Raw genomic sequence first — 13700 nt, forward strand, 5'->3', positions numbered from 1 at the left:
TATATATATATATATATATATATATATATATATATTTGATTGTATTAATATATTAATAATCAGACAAATGCCCAACAAATTGCATGGGGGTACATATAGCAAGAAACAGAGTCATAAGAGAATGAAATTGGTCAGTGTCATAAATTTATTGTAATGGCATTAAGATACAGCAATGTAAATCATGATATATTTATGCAGTATTATTTTGTATGTAGCTTGAAACACAACAGAGAGAGAAATGACAAAGAAAGGTAAAACCAATGAAATAAAAATATAGAAATCATTTCAAAAAATGAAATGGAGCAATGACGGATATAGTGCAAAAGGTTATATGAGGCAAAAAACAAAAAAAGAGTGTGTAAGTGAAACACCATTGCGTAGACAGTGTTTGAACACTCTGCAAATACAGAAATGTTGCCTGACCCATGCATCAACCGTTATCTTGCATTCTGTAAGTGGCGTCTTTTATTTTGAAAGCAAGGCCGGAGTAAACATCCGCCAGCAGTACAGCTGGCACCTTGCGCATGTGTGAGGCGTCACGCGATGCAAAAAACAGCGATAGGGACGACGGGAAACATAGTTCATACAGCGATTACCCGAAATGCAATCGCAGTCGGGAAATACCAGGCGGGGAATAAGAAAACTAGCACCATGCGAGAATTCACCGTGTGATATTTGTCAGCTTTAACAATATCTAAAAGTAAGGGGTGCTAAAACAAAACAAAACGGACTTATCATTAACCGTTATTCGGAAAAAAACGTTTTTTTCTTTGCTTTTGAGTAACGGCAAGACCGCGGACTTGGCCCTCACGCGGGCATCTTTCAAAGCTAACTAGCGTGTTAGCTAGGATGCTGGGCTGACTGTCTTCATGAGTGGCTTGAGTCCAGTCGCCAGTTGGTATTAAATGTGTGCCTTTTGAGACAAAATGTCCGGCTTTAACTTTGGATCAGGGACTCTTGGAGCCGCCAACACCGGTGGGGGATTCTCATTTGGGGGCGCAGCCAGGTAACGTTAACAATATATTTCAAATAGCAATCCTTGCTAACGTTAGCATAGCCAGACGTTAGCAGGTAACTTGCATGACTTTTGTAGCAACGTCTGAGATTTGCACGTCATTGTTAAAGGTACATACTTTTGTGAAAAGCAAAAATTCATATGAAATGGGGTTATTGTTATATGGTGTAACGTTACGTTAGCAAAGTTCAAAGTTCTGTTGTGTCCGCTGAGTGCTTGTGGCTTGCTCTAATAAGCAAAGGGAAACTAGAAACTGACGTATCACAGCTTTCACTTTGATCACCAGGTTTGCAAACTGCAGGTTTTCCTTATAATCTATAGTCCTTGGTGTACATGTTAAAAGTAAGATGTGTTAGGTAAAAGTGGGAGTGCATGTCCTTGAAACTGACATCTCCCTATGGAGTATTTTGTCTAAGTTCTATTAACAAAAACCAGTTTGCATTTCTGTGACAATGACAGATTATCCCTCACTTCCCATCTTGCTACTTGACTCTGGTATCATGGAGGAACTGTGATTACATGTGACTGAATTTACTGCTTCTTGTCCCATCAGTGCGCCTGCAGCCAACACTGGTGGCTTCTCTATCGGGACTGCTCTAGGCACAGCAGCTGCAACCCCTGCTGCCGCCGCCACCACCAGCACCACCCCGTCTCTCGGTTTAGGAGGCAGTCTTTTTGGTCAGAAACCTACTACAGGATTCTCTTTTAACACACCTGCCTCAAGTAATATGTCACACAGTTACAGAAACAATTGTAATTAACATGTCTACCAGCTGCAGCTATACATCTTGTCTCACGTTGTGATGTTGTTCTCCCTCAGGCGCTGCTGCACCCACTACAGGCCTTACGTTAGGTATGTTTCTGGTATATTTTCAAAGTAAACTGTTGGAAGGTTAATGACAACAGCTTATAAGTTTGATTTCTGTTTTCGCCTAGGTGCCCCAGCTTCTACAGCTGCGTCCACTGGATTCAGTTTGGCCTTCAATAAGCCCACCGCCTCAGCAACACCCTTTTCCCTCACCACGGCTTCCACCTCCTCATCAGCCCCTGCAGGGTTATCATTTGGCTCTGTCCTGACGTCCACAGCTCCACAGCAGCCTGCAGCAGCAGGCTTCACCCTCGGTCTTGGTGGCTCAACAACCACCACAGCAGCTGCCTCAACAGGCCCATCACTGGGTGCAAGTTGCTTCTCCAACACTTTGTCTACAGGTGAGATGCAAACATACAACCTGAGCTTGTGTGCATGTGCTGACACTGTACTGAGAGCTCAGTATTACAGCAAAATGTTGCTATATTATTTATATAAAGCAAGATTTGTGTATAAAGGCAATAAAAAGTCATGTTGGCATAGATAAACTGATGATAACGTCGGGGTTTTGTAGTTTTTGGTCAGTGGGTAAGCAATGTAGTGGTGACCTTTGCATAGTGCTTACTTCTGATTTCAGTGAGAACATCAATGTTTTAAATTGTTACACTACAGTGGAGTTCTCTATCTGCACATTGTTGCACAGTCTAACATTCTAACTTCTATGTTTACTTGGTGTTGCAGGTTTGGGTCAGACCACTCTTGGAGGCGGAGGTGGGTTAACGTTGGGTTCTCTTTTAGCTACCTCCACAGCAACATCAGCGGCACCTGCCCCCAGTATCGGCCTGGGCGGTGTCGACTTCAGCACTTCCTCTGAGAGCAAGAGTGACACATCATCTGGAGCCAATGCACAGTAAGTCCCGTTGAATAACAAACATTATGTTTTTTTTTACTGTTTTGAAATGCTAGAATGCCATATTCATTTTGCTGTAATGATGAAAAACACTCTCTTTCTCTCCCTCAGGGACAGTAAAGCTTTGAAAGATGAGAACCTGCCCCCAGTTATTTGTCAGGATGTCGAGAATTTCCAGTAAGTGCTGTTGTGTGTGCATATATTGTCACAGGATTAGATCCAGTGACTGTTGGGTCATAAGCCTGGGCACATTGCTCAGTAGAATTGTGTTATTTGTTTAAAGATGCAAATGCTAACCAGTTTCATCAGTGGCCTTATTGTTCCAAAGGGGAAGTCACTTAATTGGGCTGTGTGTTGTGAACATGGCTAGATAGATCATGGAGTCATAAAGCTATAAATTGAGGTCAAAGGTGGCTGTGTACTCCAAAAGCAATCAAATTTGGTGTAAAATTATAATATGTAAAATTCAGAATCCAACACTCATCCTGGTACTAGTGCACTCATGATTTATTGCTGGAAAGTATTTTGTTTCGTTGAATTATTTACAACTTTATTTCTGTCTCTGTTTCATAGAAAATTTGTTAAAGACCAGAAACAGGTTCAAGAGGACATCAGTAGGATGTCATCAAAGGCCATTTCTAAAGTCCAGGATGACATCAAGAGCCTCAAACAGCTTCTCTCAGTCAGTGCCAGCGGGCTGCAGCGCCAAGCTCTCGCCATTGACAAGCTAAAGCTGGAGACAGCACAGGTACATCTGCACACACAAGCCTTAGAGTGAGAAGTTATATGTTAATGCAAGTCTATTTAGTCTTGATGCACAAATCTTATACAGTGATAGATTCATTGTCAATATGAGCATACATCAGAATAAACACGACTTTCTCAAATCCAGTGAGGAAGTACACGACAGTTGGTCTTTTCAGTGGAGACACTACTTTTAATCTCATTCTATATTAAGATGGATAAGTGTTTGTTTTTTTTTTTTAATGTAAAGCTATAGATCAATCTGGCTCTAGCAAATGGGACTTGAAACGACAGGAACTTAATTGTCAAGGTTGTTGACTGTATCTGCTACTCACACCTCGTGAGCTGAGAAAGTGGAAAATGCACGCCAAGAAAGAGATGGCATCCTCTGATGTGTGTTTTTACTCTCCTCTTTTCCTCTGTTCTCAAGGAGCTGAAAAATGCTGACATAGCACTGCGTACACAAAAGACTCCCCCTGGACTTCAGCATGAGAACACAGCTCCATCAGAGTAAGTGAGCTACGGGATAGCAGCCCTGAAGTAAATCAAAAGGGGATGTGCGGATGTTCAGACTGCAGTAGTGGCAGCTTCCTGACCTGTTGAGCCAATGTAGCCGTTGTCGCTAGTCTCTGAGTTGTTTTCTACATATCAGCTTTTATCACTTCATGAATCTGACAAAGGTAAAAATATGTGTAATTTTTCTGTGTGTAGTTATTTCCGTAGCCTGGTAGAGCAGTTTGAGGTGCAGCTGCAGCAGTACCGACAGCAGATAGAAGAACTGGAGAACCACCTGACGACGCAGAGCAGTGGCTCCCACATCACTCCTCAGGGTAAGAGGAAGAAGAAATGTCTGACTTTTAACACAACCCGTCATCTTTTCATTAACTCACCTTAAATGTGCACTAGGATTATGATGTGTATGTTCTTGTTTCCAGACCTGACCATGGCCATGCAGAAGTTGTACCAGACGTTTGTTGCGCAGGCTGCCCAGCTCCAGTCTGTCCATGAGAATGTCAAGGTCAGTTCTTTTCCTCCCGCTTTGCTGAAAATTAATATCAACTTTGATTGTTTTGAAAATGTATTTAATGATGTCTAAGGGTGCTTTCAGACCTAGAGTTCGTTTGCTTTGGTCTGAATCAGGGACTAATTGTGTTACAAAGTTGTATAATTGCCTAGAGATGGTTGGAGTTCTCACAGCAGCATGTACAAGCAGACCAGATAAAATGCTTCAGAATTATGTTACACACATTGTCAGGATACAAAGTAAATTGTAATTAAAATGTGCGAATAACATGTAAATTCCTTTTCTTTCTGTCCTATTTTGTTCTATCCCTTTTGTTAATGTCTGACATCACAGATTTTGAAGCACCAGTACCTCTCCTACCGCCGGGCCTTCCTGGAAGACTCTACGGACGTCTTTGAGTCCAAACGGGCGTCGAACAGGAAGTGGCAGAATACGCCGCGAGTCACGACCGGACCCGCCCCGTTTTCCAGTGTGCCCAACGCTGCAGCGGTTGCCATGGCAGCCACGTTGACCCAGCAACAGCAGCCAACTCCAGGTCTGACTGCCTACAAGTTCTAGAAAGTTCTCCTTTTTCTCACCGTGTAATAAAGGAGGGAGAGGAGAGACACATGTTTTTGGAGAGGACAGGATAATTGTGTTTTTAAAGTGAGGCAATTGTGGGAGTGGAAAGGTCAAAAGGGGGGACAGAGAGAATTATAGGAAATAATAAAAACAAAAGAAAAGCCTTAGCTGGTGCCAAGCTATTGTGTCTGTACTTTGACTAAAGAACGAGGGAGACAGGCAGAGATAAGAGAAATCTGTTGCTAAGCCCCGACAGGAAACCTTTGTGCTGCCTTACCATCTCATACAAACACTTTCAGTAATACCAAGGATATAATAACTCACGTCACCTAATTCTCTCTGTGTCCTCTCTAATTGGGTGGGATGTTAGAGCAGGTACACAAGGCAGACATTATTGAAGACATGATATAATGCGAGAGAAAGTCCATCAATTTTACTCACTTGAATTTTGAAGTTACAATTAGCTTCTAAATTTTGAGTCAGGACTTGTTCAGTGGGTTCTTGGAAGTGAGCTCACTCGAAGGTTGTTTCGTGATGGGGTTAGACGCATTAGACACTTGCTGTGTGATTTATATATACTTAGCATATTCTCCAAATGAGTAGGCATTCAGACGTCTGTCGTTTTGTTTTTTAAGATTGTGTCTGAGTGACAGGTTGGTGTTTAATTTATTATAATGTAGCTCCTACTCTCTTCAGTTTGACTGTCTTCGATGTAGGGAAGCTCCGATTGATCAGACGCCAAATGGCATTAGCTAACATTTATAAGAACAGAATTTATAGGAAGATTGTATTACTGTCGTTCAGTGAAGCATGCAGCTTCTCTTGTTCAGGGTCTTACCAGTTTAGGCCAAGGCCCACATTTTGTAGTAACTATACTCAACATAATCTAAAGGCTGACATCATGTTGTATTTGAAAAAAAGGTCCAAATTTATTGATAAAAGAAGTAAGATATATTCCTTAAGTGTTTACTGTCACACCACAATGAATTCTTTCCATATTCTGCCAGTAAAAACAAATATATTTGTAACATTTATTCTACACAGTATTAATATCCAGTATAAGCAGACAGGTGAAGACTGATCTTTTTATTACACGTACTGCTAACTCACAGTTTGGCGTCAGAGGTGTTGGCGAATTTGAAACTTTGTAGGGCTGGGTGACCTGTATCCCAAAATTTACGCCCGTAAACCCGTACACTAAAGCTATAAAACCTAATCAAGCAGGTCATATAGTTTCACTCACGCCAGCACTCAATATGTGGCACACAAATTCACTTTTATCAAACATTTTACAACTATGTTAAGAGTAGTGTCCATCATGGTTGTTGTCACATCTCAGAGGTGTTAAACAAATGTTCAGCCTTTTTTGTAGGCTTTGGTTTGTAGGCCATTTTACTGGCATATCAGGGCACTCACTTACTATGAACAAACTAAGCTACTGTTTATATTAGCATGCTCCTGCTGTCCTTTTTTTCCTCGTGGTAAAGATGTAATTCAAACGTTTAAAAGCAATATTTTAATTGGATGGGGTTGTGAAGGCAGCATGGTTTAAAAATATCTCACATGGCGAGTAACGGAAACTTCAGCTTGAGTTTCATTTGCGAATTTCTGCTGCCTCCTTTTTACAAAAAAACAAATCTGCTCAGACTGTATCAGATCCACGAATCATTAATTGTTACCCAGACAGTGAATGTGTCTCATATTTCAGTGTGCTAATATTTGGACTTTTACATACCTTTGATCTCTTGATATGCGCAGAAGCTACTATGAATAAGCGTCAAATAGGGATGGGAATATTTTACCGATCCGTTACTTACCCCACTTTGTAGAGAATAAAAGGCCTTTACAAACAAGCCCCATTACAACAGTAGGCAAAATCCACTTGTGTGGTAGACATGCGCACTCCCTCGGTGCCTGCTTAAGATTTTTTGTGTTTTGCTCCATTTTTTATTTCATATACAGTCAAATCTTTCCGATCATTTTTGTTTGATCATTTGTTCGTTGTAATCCTGTGTGATGTGGGTGTGCTAGCAGTCTAAAAAAGCTGCATTGAGCTGTAACTAACTCGTCGCTTTGCTAGTGTGTAAACCCCAGAGTTGGGTACTAGGTTACAAGATTGCGTTTTTTTTTGTGTGTGTGTGTGTGTGTGTGTGTTTTTTAATGCTAGTGATAATATTTAGCAAATTTCCCATCCCTATTGCCAAATAGTGATTATTCACAAGCCTAATTACAAGTGTTTTTTGGTCTCGTCAGTATTTATTTACCTATTTATTTTAATTTTATTTTTTGATTATGTGTGTAACTAAGTCTGAAATTGGAATGGCATAGTGGCAGTTGGCCAGTATCACAGCACTTCCAACACTAACAAACAGCTGGTGGCGCTTACTTTCAGGCAGGTTCTTCTTTGACCCGTGTATTTGTTGGTGCAGTGATTTATTGTGTAGGCCAAAAGCTTGTTCAGATTTGTGCCTCGGTGGGTGTAAGGTGAAAGGTGCCAAAAGACTCAGGACTGAAACTATAAACTATTTAATTACCTGAACTGTAATTTAAACTAAGATATTGTCTTTCCATTACCGCACTCGCTCTGTCTTAAAGTGGAGATAAGCTGGTGACCTTCTGAAATAGCCGCGGTCTTTGTCACTTATTTCTGGCCTATATGAACGAATCGGTGTGCTCAGTGTGTTTGTATACAATCAAGTGTTGTGAAAAAAGCCGGTCACTTGTGTCGAAGGTTCATTTAGAATATGGCAAAAATAGTCTGCATTAATTCACTGTTAAACACTGCATTTGATTGGTTTGGTTGTATGCAGCCATACCACTGTTACTTGATTTCAACTCTTTCACCTAAGGGCTACTGTCAGCGTTACAGGGCTGGATCATTTTCACTTTCACTTCAATTCAATGTAAATGTAGAGAAAAAGTGCTGTTAACAAGTTGTAATTTCAGGTATTTTATTCAAGGTTAGTGGTTCGATGTCGAATCGATGTTTGCCAAAACTTGTGTGGAAAGTCGACTTTCCCGTTTGTTTGATTTCATTGGTTGAGTCAAGCTTGTTCGGAAGTTCAGAGGAGAATAAAGTTTTTGCTGCTTACGCTGGTCCTTCAGTACCAGTAAGACACATGGGTGCCAAACGAAACAGACAGATCAGTGTGGTCAGACGTCTCTTTATTGAGTGATAAAAGGACAGTCTTGCTTGATATTGAGTCATATTGATTGAGATACCTGTGAGAGCATAGCATTTTTTGGCACTTGAGTGAGGAAAGTGACACTGTGATGTGTTCTGATATAAACCGGTCAGTTCACTCTCCAGCACTCTCCTGTATATTGCTGCTAGTCACAGTGGTGCTCGGTGAACCTAATTGATTCTTGATGGAGCTGCTGCGTGTTAGGAAAGAAACCGCTGCTTTGGACATTCCAGTCCTCTACTACACAACTCTAAATTTTTTTGAAGGATTGAGATGTAGTTTTAGGAAGAGCTGGACATCTTTGTCTTTTATCCAGATTCCCAAGTTGTCCAGATTTTTTGTGTAATTTAGCTTACACTTCAAAATATTGTCTTCCACATCTCTACAGGCAAAATAATGGCTATTAAATTATGTCATAATTATTGGTCTGTCAAAGCAGTTTGGACCTAGAAGGTGAGAGTGGATATTTAGCCACCTTATTCCTGTATGTTGGGTGTCTCCTCAATATCGGTCAGTGATATGTATGCAAATGCTGACTGCTGTATTTTCTTGAATGCCAACAGCAGGGGTGATCCCACTTACCTCTTTTTTATTTTTGAGTGAAGGAATTAAAATGTGAATTTTTATTTTTTGGGGTGGCTGGCACATTATTGCTCCACACCACAACATGCCGACAGTGCTCAACTTAACGTGAGTTACTCTGAAACTCATTAATGATTCAGAATTGTGTATATGGTATCTTACTTTTTCTGTGATGTTCATCTTCAGCACAGCAGTTCCCTCACTTGGGCCCGATTAGTCAAAAATCAGAGAGTCTGGTGTTTTGAGTTGTTGGCTGTCACAGACTGTTTTGAATGTTGTTATTCTCTCTTCATCATTTCCTTTTTCCTTCTCACATTATGCTTTTTTTGTAGTGGCTTTTCTGTGTGTGGCTTCTAGGAGGTACTACTATTAAGCGGGATTTATAGTTGTGCGGCAGACCCTACGCCGTAGCCTACATGCATCACCGTTGTGAGAATTTATACTTGTGCGGTGGTGTGTCTGTGTCACCCTGCAGTTACACCTCCAACACACTAGTTGGCAGCAGGGTTTCTGTGAAGTGCTGTGAAGTTTAGTTGATACATAACACAGCAAAAACACATTAAACATGGCTTAATAGCGACAATTTCAAACACAAGTACACAAATTGGCTTCACTATAACTTGCAGCATTCACAGACAAACACTTAATGTTTTAAGTGTTAATCCGGACACATTTTCCCCACACATACAACATGCTAATGTCATTAGCACAAACCTATGGCATTTTACATTGTATAAATTAGCCTAGCAGCTAGCGATTGTTTCCTCTTCTCATATAAAACCATTTCACAAAGGTAAAGGTACATAATTTGGCTCGACCACAACTCACAAGGTTCATCGACAAAATAACTGTCTCATAGTAAACATGTTTTCCAAACAGATGTAACATGCTAACGTTATTAGCACAAGCCTATGGCATTTTACATTGTATATATTAGCCTAGCGACAAGTGGAGATTTCCTCTGCTCTTATGAAGTATGAATCCCTGAAGGATAGATTACACAAGAGACTTAAAATACTATTTTTGTGGAGGCTTTATTGTCCTCACAATTTATTGTCTCTTATCTGTGAAATAAAAGTGAATAAAAACTTTGTTCTCACTGAGGGAAATGGTTTCAGCTTACAGAAATAGACAGGAGGTCTGCGTCGCTGCAACACGTAGTTAACATTTCTAGGGAGGTGCACGTCAGGCTACGGCGTAGGTCATGGTGTAGGCTACATGTCAACGCAAAAGTATAAATTCCGCATTACAGGTTGTGTTTTAGGGGGTGTTTGTGATCTTTGACAAGCTATACATTTGATAACAAGACTGAATCTCTTACAGTATGTTAACCTGTCGCCTCACCTAAGTCAGACTTTATCCAAACGAGAAAAGTGTTTGTAGCCTGTAATCATATGTAAATTAATCCAAGGTGCAGCTTTTGTGTTTAGAATCTGGCTGTTACTATGTCTAAGAACACACTGGTGAAAAGTGTTCAAACACAAATCGCGAAGGTCGTACAATCCCTGTCGGACGAATGGCCTGAAACTTGACCACACTGACTTCCACAGGCAAACTGTAACATATCACTGAGTTTCCTTTACTTTGACCAGTTTACACTGAGGGGCAGCCGTAGATGCCAAATTCACATTTTCTTATCTAAAATCTCGAGTGCTTTTACTTGTAGATGAATGTGTTCAAACTTATATAACCAATGCCTGTTGATACAGTATATTTAATATATAATATGGTGTGCCTTTTAAGCTATATTCAATAATTGTGTGATGATGCATTTTTTTCCTTTTTGGCGTATGCTAGTTCATTCACTCTCAGAAATCTTGAAAATTTGGAAACTTGTCAAATGCAGTAGCAGTTAGCAATTAACAATCAATTCTGTTCGAAACTGTTTGTTTGTGTTTTATGTAAGTGGAATTGCATATTAAATTGAAAATAAATCCATTTCTAAACAAAGAAACGTTTGTCCTTGTTTCTTTTTCGACTGAAGATGTTGTAGCCGTGCAGACTAATTGGACGCCTTACAAAATTTGAATACATAAAAAAATGCATAGAGGAAAAAAAGGACAAGTTTCTGAGTGAAAGAACTAGCAGCATTTTTTGCCACAGTTTGTCAACAACAAGAACTCCAAACCTTCTCTAAGAATATTTATAAAGTACAATAGCACATATATTAGTGTGTTGCAGTTGTAAAAACACGGTGCATCTTCTGATCCTGCAGTTAAACTGTAGTGTTGTATCTTTAAAGCACCATGTGAGGGTTGTATAGAGAAGTTACAGAACTGCTGCAATGTTGTGATGTCCCTACAAACACACCACAGTGTTACACAATCTGTTGCATACACTCTGTTTTTACGGATGCATTTAAAAACTGTAAAAACAAGGTTATTAAAAGCCTGCATATTTAAGCTTTTTGATGAGAGACAGTCCATTTTATGTGGCAGTAGTGCAGGTCACAACATATTTAATGTGTCCCTGTCAGAGTGAATGCACATGTACAATGAACGTAATTTACCTCACACACATCAAATGCATTCAGAGGAGTAAAGCGTATGCTCTCTCTCTGCCATAGGGACCCAGGCACCCTTGGGGGCAGGGTTTGGAAACCCCTTTGCCTCGGCAGTGGGCACTAGCTTGGGCTCTTCTACCCTTGGAGGTATTACCTCTGCCTTTTTTTAAAAAAAAAATTGAATATTCCCTTTAGTTTTGCCCTTCCCTTACTGTTTTCCCTAATGCCTCCTAGCTTTTGCTCAGCAGCCTTTTTCTTTGAGGTTTTTGTGTTCCCCTGTATGAAAGCAGCAGTAGGCGTGTGTATGTGTCTGAGAGAGAGTGGTGCAGTTTAAGCTTGGCAGTGATTTTTATTTTCTGTTCTTCCCTGCGCAAGAGGTCAAGTGCGTTCACACCACGAGAAAACTGAGCAACACTTGCCACAGGTCTCTGTACCTTTACAGTTTTTGGTCCTTAATGAGGAGAAATGTGGCCAAAGGAATTCACCAGTCATGTTCTACCTTTGGATGTAAACTGGCAAATCCACTTGGCCACAACAGCCAGTTAAAAGCAACTCGGCAGTGTGGGATTAAGTGGTCTGAACGCACACCAGGTTGGTGTGTTCTCCTGTAGTTGGTGTGTTTGGTGAACTCTTCTCGTGTTGTTTTTTTCCTCCCCTTGGCCTTTGCTTTGTCGTGCAGTGCATTGTGACTTCTTACTTGTTCTGCAGCCTCAATCAGAAGTTCAGCTCTGCGTAGTGCCCTCTATTGATTAGGTTATGGCATTAGTTTTACATATGGGTCATTCCATGTCAAATCAGAGGCTTTGTGTACATTCTAGATATTTACTCAGACTTTATGGATGTGCTATTTGATAGAAAAAAAAAAATAATTCTAACACCCTTAAAAAATGTCTTCTGTAGGAATTAATTTTTTCAGTGTCTTGAGAAATATTACCCAGACGGCCTTGACATTTGGTAGGAGCACAGACAAAACAATATACACAATATACAACAAATCCAAATGATTGAAAGGCACAAGCAGATGTCATTTTTTTCATTACTGGCCCTTGAAAATGTAAAAAAGAGAGAGTCCTCCAAGCTATGCACATATCGATGTTTCCACACTTTAGCAAAAACACAGTATTTGATTGATGTTGCACCAAATTTCAGGGGCTCTCACATAAACAGAATCTGATATATGGCAAGTACCACAGATCAGGGTTGCAATTCGATGCCTTTTTGAAATGTCAAAATGGCGATGTGGACCTGCCGCTTCTCTTCTCTTCATTCACAGTGAATTGAAATGAACAAGAGGTGCATATTTGCTGATTTTGATGTCACACTTGTCTTTTAGTTGTGTAAATCACCAGTTACATCAAGATACAATAACATATTGATTTTTTGGACAACGATACGATATTTGTCAATATTACAAAGTCTGCCACGATACGATTTTGATGTGATTTGGGGCCTGCGGTCGATATGAGATGATATCATCTACCCATTTACTACAGTTAACTTCAGAAGAAGCTGCCATCCCTTTCTTTTTGCTTCTGGCTATAAAAGATAAAAACAACAAATAATGTAAATAACTGTAACCGCTTAAGTGCAGTGAAGTTTACTTTAAACTGACTCCACAAACGCACGTTACACAGCACATGGGATAAGTTAGTAGGGGTGTAACGATCCATCGATCCGATTAAGATATCGATTCAGTGATCAACATTCCTGTATCATCGATGCAAAGTGAAAACATCGATCTATATTGTCATCTTGAGGATACGCTTTTATTTTGAAAGTCTGCGTCACCATCAAACAGCAGCAGGCAGGTGGTAGGCAGTCAAGAAGAAGACCATTACTCGGGAATAAATCAACAGTGTGGATATAATTTGGATTTCAGAGAAAAAAGAGGGTCAGCAGATGCCGTTCATAAACAATGCCGTCACGAGATAAAACAGGACATAACCTTACCTGCCTGGACCGGCATCTTAGTTTGCTAACTTCCCACTACAGCAAGATTAGCTGCTCTGATTCAACAAGGTTGAGCTGAAAAAATGTGCATGTAGGCTGAAGTTTAACCGAGCTGTTCTGTCAGGAGATACAGTGACTTAAACCAACGGTGAGTAAGAAGAAGTGTAAATAAAACATCTAATTAATTAAGTTATGAATGGAGGAAAGTCTGCTAGCCGCTAAGCTAACTTATGCAATGTAAAAATGCTTGGGCTGATAATGGGTGACAAGCAAGAAAGAATTGACATATCAATCAATCAATTTTATTTATAAAGCCCAATATCACAAATCACAATTTGCCTCACAGGGCTTTACAGCATACGACATCCCTCTGTCCTTATGACCCTCGCAGCGGATAAGGAAAAACTCCCCCAAAAAA

General features: G+C 40.2%; 1 protein-coding gene across 4 annotated transcripts in view; it reads left to right on the plus strand.

The window, feature by feature from the left end:
• Nucleotides 1-570: 570 nt before the first annotated feature.
• Nucleotides 571-13700, plus strand: part of nup58 (nucleoporin 58) — a 19184-nt gene continuing 6054 nt past the window's right edge. For 2 of the 4 annotated variants that reach the window (XM_050056750.1, XM_050056751.1), the window contains exons 1-11: nt 572-1006; nt 1569-1738; nt 1836-1868; nt 1952-2224; nt 2565-2733; nt 2845-2910; nt 3307-3481; nt 3908-3987; nt 4189-4307; nt 4413-4495; nt 4835-5036. In XM_050056750.1, coding sequence (XP_049912707.1) covers nt 927-1006; nt 1569-1738; nt 1836-1868; nt 1952-2224; nt 2565-2733; nt 2845-2910; nt 3307-3481; nt 3908-3987; nt 4189-4307; nt 4413-4495; nt 4835-5036 — 1450 coding nt within the window. In that variant the 5' untranslated portion in view covers nt 572-926. Of the gene's footprint in view, nt 1007-1568; nt 1739-1835; nt 1869-1951; nt 2225-2564; nt 2734-2844; nt 2911-3306; nt 3482-3907; nt 3988-4188; nt 4308-4412; nt 4496-4834; nt 5037-11395; nt 11480-13700 lie in introns of all 4 variants that reach the window. The other 2 variants (XM_050056748.1, XM_050056749.1) reach the window with 2 other exon arrangements.

The sequence above is a fragment of the Epinephelus moara genome, chromosome 11, assembly GCF_006386435.1.
Source record: "Epinephelus moara isolate mb chromosome 11, YSFRI_EMoa_1.0, whole genome shotgun sequence".
NCBI lineage: Eukaryota > Metazoa > Chordata > Actinopteri > Perciformes > Serranidae > Epinephelus > Epinephelus moara.